Genomic DNA, 8438 nt, shown 5'->3' with positions numbered 1-8438 from the left:
AACACATCTAAGCATTATGGGATTTGCAGTTGTACTAGCAGGTCGCTATGGAAATAAAGTGACAACATCCAACATCCAACTCAGCTCTGCTCTCTCTCACACCATCTTCCTGAGGGCACAACAGCAAGTGGCTAGACACACCACATAAGAGAAAGAGTGCAAGCTACTAAGGCTTGTCAATATGACCCATCTCTTAGGACGTCAGGACTGCGTTGAAAGTCTCCGGAGAGATCTAATAGATCTTCAAGGTGCTGTTCTCGATGTCTTCTCTCGGACAGGCCCAGTTCGATTCCCCTCCTGGAAGTTCCCAGATAAGCTTTCATGCAATCTGGACCTGGTGTCACTATTAGAACAATACGACTTTGTTGATGGGGAGGAGGAATTCAATCAGCATTCACATATTGTTTTGCTGGAGTTGGTGATTGACAGGTAAGTTATTGTACAAATGGCCTATTGTAAAAATCTGATGTGGCTATAGGGAATAATAATAAGCCATTTAGCAGACGCTTTTATCCAAAGCGACTTACAGTCATGCATGCATACATTTTTTTGGTGTATCCCGGGGATAGAACCCACTACCTTGGCGTTACAAGCGCCGTGCTATACCAGCTGAGCTACAGAGGACCACAATAGTTGGAAATGATTATACATGACTGTAATCCATTTATTTTCCCTAGATTGCTACTCCTGCTGCAAAGTTTCAATGCCCATGCAGAGCAGTTGAAGTTGGGACAGAAGAGAGAACACATTCAGCAAAAAGGTCCATGTGTATCAATTGGCCTTGTAGTTAGACACTATTGGAATAACTTGATCCAGATTGGCAACCAGAGGGTGGTGAGTTTTTAAAGCACTCCTGGTGTTAATATATAATATATATTTTTTTTCACATACAGTAGCTAAAATTCATATCTTATGACCATGTTGTTTCCCCCTCTTATTCAGAGCATGAAGCAAGATATTCAAGAAGTGATCAAAACTCGAAAATGTGAGGAAAAGACAACTTTCTCTTCAGCATCCTCACTTCTGACCACAAAAAGTGATCTTGGTCCACAGTCTCCATCCATAGTGTCTCAGCACTGTACCTCAAAAACAGCAGCAAGCACTCCATTGTGTCCTCCACAGAAAATATTAAATGGCGCCCTCTCCTGTCCTACTCACAGAACAGCAAGCAGCATCCCCTCCTGCCTTCCCCTTATTTCCACGGACACTCGTAATGTAAGTTGCCAGACAGTAGTGTCCTCGCTTGTCCCCTGTGATGCCTGTGCTAACGTCCAGTCCAGTTTGAGGGAGACTGGTGATGCTCTGGTGGAGCTGTGTCGGAGCGAGGGCCTTCCCTCCTCTCTGCAGTGCCTCCTGGTGGCTGTGGATGACACCCTGGAGCAGGGCCGTCTGACTGCAGGAGATGTGTCCCAGTGGTCCACAGAGCAGCGCAGGGACATGGGCCGGGTGGGTAAGCATCTGCTGGAGGTGCGGTCCACAGTGCAGCCTCTCAGAGACAGCCTACAGGCAGCGGAAAGGGAGCAGGAGGAGTTCAGGGCTCAGCTGGGCAGGGTACAAGAGAAACTGAAGCGTGAAAGGGCAAAGCACCAAGCCAGCAAACATCAGCTGGAGCAAAGACTGCAGGAGGCCCAGGCATCCAGGGAGGAGACAGAGAGGAGACTGCAGAAAGAACATGAGGAGCTAAGGAGAGGTACAGTAGTACTCAACATGTGAGGACAGAGAGGAAACCTTGCTGACAACAATATATTTGAAGGGAGACTAAATAATGTAACATTTCAAGAGTAAAAGTGCTTTCATGATATTCACAATATAAATGTGTCCCTTTTAGACACCGTGTCCCTAGAGGATAGCAACTCCAAACTGAAGGCAGAGATTAGTTTGCAAAAAGAAAGGTTACACAAACTCGGTAAGGACTTACACCCCCACCCCATGCCTGATGTTTTAGGAGCAGAAGGAAAGCCCAAGTTATCTAATTGTTGTGAACAGAACATCGGTCAAACATTGTCCTTTCTTTGTCAGAGTGTGAGAGAGATGAGCTACATCAGGAAGTGAAGGCGATGCAGGTAGAGGAAGAGGCACGGAGTAAACTAGAGGAGAAGACACAAACGCTGGAGGCTCAACTGTCCAGTACTCAGCTCTTACTTGACAAAGAGAAATCCAAGTACCAGAATGCCTGTCGCCAACAGGAGGTCTGTATAACAACCATGTATGGAGTTGGGTACTCATGAGGGCAGTCTTGAAAACCAGACCTGGGGCAGTGCTAGTAGATATTTTAAAGACTGCATCTAAAAACACTGATCCTGAAGATTGATTTGTGTCTGTTTTAAGTGAGTTGTTACTGCACAGTCTCACTGTGTCTTCAACAGTCACTGCAGGCCAAGCAGAGGTCTCTGTTGGAGCGAGTGGATGCTCTGGACCAGGAGTGTGAGGCGCTTCAGGGACAGTTGGGGGAGAGTGAGGACCGACAGACAGACCTACAGGAACGACTGACACACATCTCAGAGGAGAAAGACCAACTTCAAACCCAGCTCACCCAACAACGGGTACATTACTACCTGACAGCTCACAATGCAATTGTTTCATTTAGTTCATTTTATAGTGCTGTTTGCATACATTGGGCAGGTACATATTTCAGCATAGCAGATATATTACCCATTTCATTTCCAAAGAACAATAATTTGTGTATAACTAACTGCCTTGCCTCTGCGTTCCCCGAGGCCTTGTGTTCTGAGCTGCAGCAGGAGAAGCAGAGACTGGAGAGTCATGTGGGTGAGCTGAAAGACAGTGTGAATCAGCTGAGAGGAGAGGTGCAGGAGTTAGCCCAGAGGGAGAGGCTGCTGGTGGCGTTCCCGGAGCTTAACCCCCTGCCTCAGAGATCTCCACAGAGTAGGATCATTTCCCTAAATAACCCAGTGATTTCTGTGTTGACCCACATGTTGAATTTGTTGACTTCTGTATTGTTTGCCAGTATGGGTTTACTTACATTTGGTTTTGAATAGTTACCGCACAGACCTGGTTACAACTACAGTATGTTGACTATGCTATCACCATGTCAAGCTGCCTGTCACAGCTCTGTGCATATTCTAATCTAAGACTTGACTCTGTCTCTTTCTCAGGCACAGGGGATGTGTTGGGGGATATGGAGCAGCAGTTGCAGGCTAACTATGTTCGGATTAGGGTTCTGGAGCAGGAGAATAGCACCCTGCGCAGTAGCCTGGTGAAACTGAGGGATAGAGCCCAACTAGGGGCTTCCATGGTGGGGTCCAAGGTGGGGTCCAGCGGACAATTCTACTCCTTTAGTATTAAGTGTGTTGACAGTGGAAACTGATGAAAGGGGATAATACTTCAATACTGCTGCTGGAGAACTACTGCATGTTGTGATCTATCGAATACACCTGATTTGATTTGAACAATGATAAGGACAGTTGTAAACCATAAAACACATTGCAATCTCTTACAGATTACCTCCCCCAGCAGCTGTGGATTCACCCAGTCTCTGCTTGACACACCCAGAGAGAGCCAGCTAAAACCCACCCCCTATGTACAACACAGCCCTCTGTAAGTCAACACCACAGAAATAACATATACACTACCAGTCCAAAGTTTGGACACACCTACTCATTCAAGGGTTTTTCTTTATTTTTACTATTTTTTACATTGTAGAATAATAGTGAAGACATCAATACTATGAAATAACACATATGGAATCATGTAGTAACCACAAAATTGTTAAACAAATCAAAATATATTTTATATTTGAGATTCTTCAAATAGCCACCCTTTGCCTTGATGACAGCTTTGCACACTCTTGGCATTCTTTCAACCAGCTTCACGAGGCAGTCACCTGGAATGCATTGCAATTAACATGTGTGCCTTGTTAAAAGTTAATTTGTGGAATTTCTTTCCTTCTTAATGTGTTGAGCCAATCAGTTGTGTTGTGACAAGGTAAGGGGGGGGTTATACAGAAGATAGCCCTATTTGGTAAAAGACCAAGTCCGTATTATGGAAAGAACTGCTCAAATAAGCAAAGAGAAATGACAGTCCATCATTACTTTAAGACATGATGGTCAGTCAATACGGAACATTTCAAGAACTTTGAACGTTTCTTCAAGTACAGTCCCAAAAACCATCAAGCACTATGATGAAACTGGCTCTCATGAGGACCGCCACAGGAATGGAAGACCCAGAGTTACCTCTGCTGCAGAGGATAAGTTCATTAGAGTTGCTTCACAGAGTTCAAGCCACAGACACATCTCAACATCAACTGTTCAAATCAAATCAAATCAAATCAAATTTTATTGGTCACATGCGCCGAATACAACAGGTGCAGACATTACAGTGAAATGCTTACTTACAGCCCTTAACCAACAGTGCATTTATTTTAAACAAAAAAAATAAGAATAAAACAACAACAAAAAAAGTGTTGAGAAAAAAAGAGCAGAAGTAAAATAAAGTGACAGTAGGGAGGCTATATATACAGGGGGGTACCGTTGCAGAGTCAATGTGCGGGGGCACCGGCTAGTTGAGGTAGTTGAGGTAATATGTACATGTGGGTAGAGTTAAAGTGACTATGCATAAATACTTAACAGAGTAGCAGCAGCGTAAAAGGATGGGGTGGGGGGGCAGTGCAAATAGTCCGGGTAGCCATGATTAGCTGTTCAGGAGTCTTATGGCTTGGGGGTAGAAGCTGTTGAGAAGTCTTTTGGACCTAGACTTGGCACTCCGGTACCGCTTGCCGTGCGGTAGCAGAGAGAACAGTCTATGACTAGGGGTGGCTGGAGTCTTTGACAATTTTGAGGGCCTTCCTCTGACACCGCCTGGTATAGATGTCCTGGATGGCAGGAAGCTTTGCCCCAGTGATGTACTGGGCCGTACGCACTACCCTCTGTAGTGCCTTGCGGTCAGAGGCCAAGCAGTTGCCATACCAGGCGGTGATGCAACCAGTCAGGATGCTCTCGATGGTGCAGCTGTAGAATTTTTGAGGATCTGAGGACCCATGCCAAATCTTTTTAGTCTCCTGAGGGGGAATAGGCTTTGTCGTGCCCTCTTCACGACTGTCTTGGTGTGTTTGGACCATGATAGTTCGTTGGTGATGTGGACACCAAGGAACTTGAAGCTCTCAACCTATTCCACTACAGCCCGTCGATGAGAATGGGGGCGTGCTCAGTCCTCTTTTTTTTCCTGTAGTCCACAATCATCTCCTTTGTCTTGGTCACGTTGAGGGAGAGGTTGTTGTCCTGGCACCACACGGCCAGATCTCTGACCTCCTCCCCTATAGGCTGTCTCATCGTTGTCGGTGATCAGGCCTACCACTGTTGTGTCGTCGGCAAACTTAATGATGGTGTTGGAGTCGTGCCTGGCCATGCAGTCATGGGTGAACAGAGAGTACAGGAGGGGACTGAGCACGCACCCCCTGAGGGGCCCCCGTGTTGAGGATCAGTGTGGCAGATGTGTTGTTACCTACCCCTACCACCTGGGGGCGGCCCCGTCAGGAAGTCCAGGATCCAGTTGCAGAGGGAGGTGTTTAGTCCCAGGATCCTTAGCTTAGTGATGAGCTTAGAGGGCACTATGGTGTTGAATGCTGAGCTGTAGTCAATGAATAGCATTCTCACGTAGGTGTTCCTCTTGTCCAGGTGGGAAAGGGCAGTGTGGAGTGCGATAGAGATTGCATCATCTGTGGATCTGTTGGGGCGGTATGCAAATTGGAGTGGGTCTAGGGTTTCTGGGATTATGCTGTTGATGTGAGCCATGACCAGTCTTTCAAAGCACTTCATGGCTACAGACGTCAGTGCTACGGGTCGGTAGTCATTTAGGCAGGTTATCTTAGAGTTCTTGGGCACGGGGACTGTTCAGAGGGGTCTTTTGGACTGTTCAGAGGGGACTGTGTGAATCAGGCCTTCATGGTTGAATTGCTTCAAAGAAACCACTACTAAAGGACACCAATAAGAAGAAGAGACCTGCTTGGGCCAAGAAACACGAGCAATGGACATTAGAATGGTGGAAATTTGTCCTTTGGTCTGAGGAGTCCAAATTGGAGATTTTTGGTTCCAACCGCCGTGTCTTTGTGAGACACGATGTGGGTGAACGGATGATCTCCGCATGTGTAGTTCCCACCGTAAATCATGGAGGAGGAGGTGTTATGGTGTGGGGGTGCTTTGCTGGTGACACTGTCTGTGATTTATTTAGAATTCAAGGCACACTTAACCAGCATGGCTACCACAGCATTCTGCAGCGATACGCCATCCCATCTGGTTTGCGCTTAGTGGGACTATCATTTGTTTTTCAACAAGACAATGACCCAACACACCTCCAGGCTGTGTAAGGGCTATTTTACCAAGAAGGAGAGTGATGGAGTGCTGCATCAGATGACCTGGCCTCCACAATCCCCCGACCTCAACCCAATTGAGATGGTTTGGGATGAGTCGGTCGGCAGAGTGAGGAAAAAGCAGCCAACAAGTGATAAGCATATGTGGGAACTCCTTCAAGACTGTTGGAAAAGCATTCCAGGTGAAGCTGGTTGAGAATGCCAAGAGTGTGGAAAGCTGTCATCAAGTCAAAGGGTGGCTATTTGAAGAATCTCAATATAAAATATATTTTGATTTGTTTAACACCTTTTTGGTTACTACATGATTCCATATGTGTTATTTCATAGTGTTGATGTCTTCACTATTATTCTACAATGTAGAAAATTGTAAAAATAAAACAAAAACCTTGAATGAGTAGGTGTGTCCATACTTTTGACTGGTACTGTACATTTATGTTTGCAGATAATACAGCATTCAACTGTTTTGCATGGCCAACTGTTTTTCTTGGGGACAACAAAAATTGAATCTTACCTTAGCATGTATAGTGTATTAATTCTAGTAGTGTTTTCATAAATCCATCCCGACAGACTCTTCATCTGTTCTCTCATTCTGTCCATCCCAGTCAGACCTCCAGTGCAGGATTGTTGAAACATGGAGTGAGGAGGCAGGGAGCAGACGAAGGGGCCGTCCCTGTGGAGATGGGGCCTTCGGATCACTTGTCCATCGCTGCCTCGTCGCTCTCTGCCACCTCCTCTACATCTCTGGTGCACCAGCAGACCCTCCGGCTCTCCCCAGACACCAGTGCAGCCAGAACCTACGCAAGAATACGCCAGGCATCCCGAACCCACTCTGTTTGCATGCACCAGAGGAAGAAGTGAATCCAGCACTGGGTGATCAACCTCATGGTGACAAGTTTTGGAGCATAACAATGCTTAAAGAGGCTGGGGCTGAAAGAGGCTGTTGTTTGAAGTGTATGTCAGGCATCTCCATCAGGAGACTGTGATAAGGCATTGCATTTCGGCTCTTACACATAGTTCTTTGTGTATCAGCTGAGGCAGACACAGAAGATTTGGGCAGAGAAACAATACAGAAAAGCTATAGAGTTCAAGATCTTTGTCAACATTGAGCTGGCTTGAAGTCACTATTTACCGGAACATTTATTTGCATTCATACACAATAAAACTGTGGTGTCATGTTTCTTTCTTTCTTGAACTGTTGTGTTAATCATTTTGCTGCAGTGTTGGGGAGTAATGTATTTTTTTAGTAGCTTGGTAGTAGTTGAACTAAATTCAAATCTTGGTGGTGTTTTAAGTAGTATTTTACTTTTTTCCCCATGTAGCGGTGTAGCTAACTACTGGAACTACACACTACTTTTTTGCAAAAAGAAAATATGGGTGAAGTAGACAATTTTCTACTTTTTCGGCATCAGATCTTCCTAATTCTCACTTGGAACATTGTTTGTGTTTAATAGGCTAAATTACAAATTCTGTTAACATTTGACTAGAGTGATCTGTTCTTGAAATTTGTAGTCTATGACATTTCAGATTTAGATATGATAATTTATCACAAAGTAGTTTGGATGTAGTTACCTACTTTTTCAAAGTAACTTTAGTTAAGTAAACTATATTTTTTGTAAAGGCTAGCTTTAGTGTAGATTAACTTATTCCAGTGTGAAGTAATTGGTAGCTTGGTAAACTATATTTTCAGAGTAGCTTCCCCAACACTATTTGGATCACAAATGTGTATTTGCTGACTTCTCCCAAATGCACTTAGCACAATTATACACAAGGAGGTAGTGAAACAGTTTTATCTAGTTTGGAAGGTAAAGCAATAATAAACTGAGCATAACAAGCCCATTAAAGCACATACATTATTTAAACTCATGAATAAATAATGTGTTAAAGCACAAACACCAAAAATAATTTTAAATGTCTTAAAATTGTCAGTCTAGAACAGGCAGAGGCCTCCTAGGTAAAATACAAGCCATGGTGACAACCTGGTGTGGCTCTGTGTGTTTACCTGATTGGGAATTCTGAAAAAAACGTGCTCCGACTGGGAAAAATAGTTTTGAACGGTCATCCAACTCGGAATTCCAAGTCAGAAACTCTGGCATTTTTCTAGAGCTCAGACTTT

General features: G+C 44.7%; 1 protein-coding gene across 1 annotated transcript; it reads left to right on the top strand.

Annotated features, from left to right (window-relative positions):
• The first annotated feature begins 6 nt into the window (after nucleotides 1–6).
• On the top strand, nucleotides 7–8210 carry ccdc157 (coiled-coil domain containing 157). Its single transcript, XM_041900869.2, has 10 exons — nucleotides 7–429; nucleotides 678–834; nucleotides 943–1690; nucleotides 1829–1906; nucleotides 2020–2189; nucleotides 2367–2543; nucleotides 2718–2886; nucleotides 3117–3268; nucleotides 3461–3558; nucleotides 6928–8210. Exons 1-10 carry the CDS (start codon nucleotides 182–184, stop codon nucleotides 7181–7183), a joined length of 2253 nt encoding a protein of 750 aa, XP_041756803.2. The 5' UTR covers nucleotides 7–181; the 3' UTR covers nucleotides 7184–8210.
• The last annotated feature ends 228 nt before the right edge of the window (nucleotides 8211–8438 follow it).

The sequence above is a fragment of the Coregonus clupeaformis genome, chromosome 16 (genome assembly GCF_020615455.1).
Source record: "Coregonus clupeaformis isolate EN_2021a chromosome 16, ASM2061545v1, whole genome shotgun sequence".
Classification (NCBI taxonomy): Eukaryota; Metazoa; Chordata; class Actinopteri; order Salmoniformes; family Salmonidae; genus Coregonus; species Coregonus clupeaformis.
Note: the sequence above shows the minus strand (reverse complement) of the source record. Positions and strands in the feature narration are given on the sequence as shown.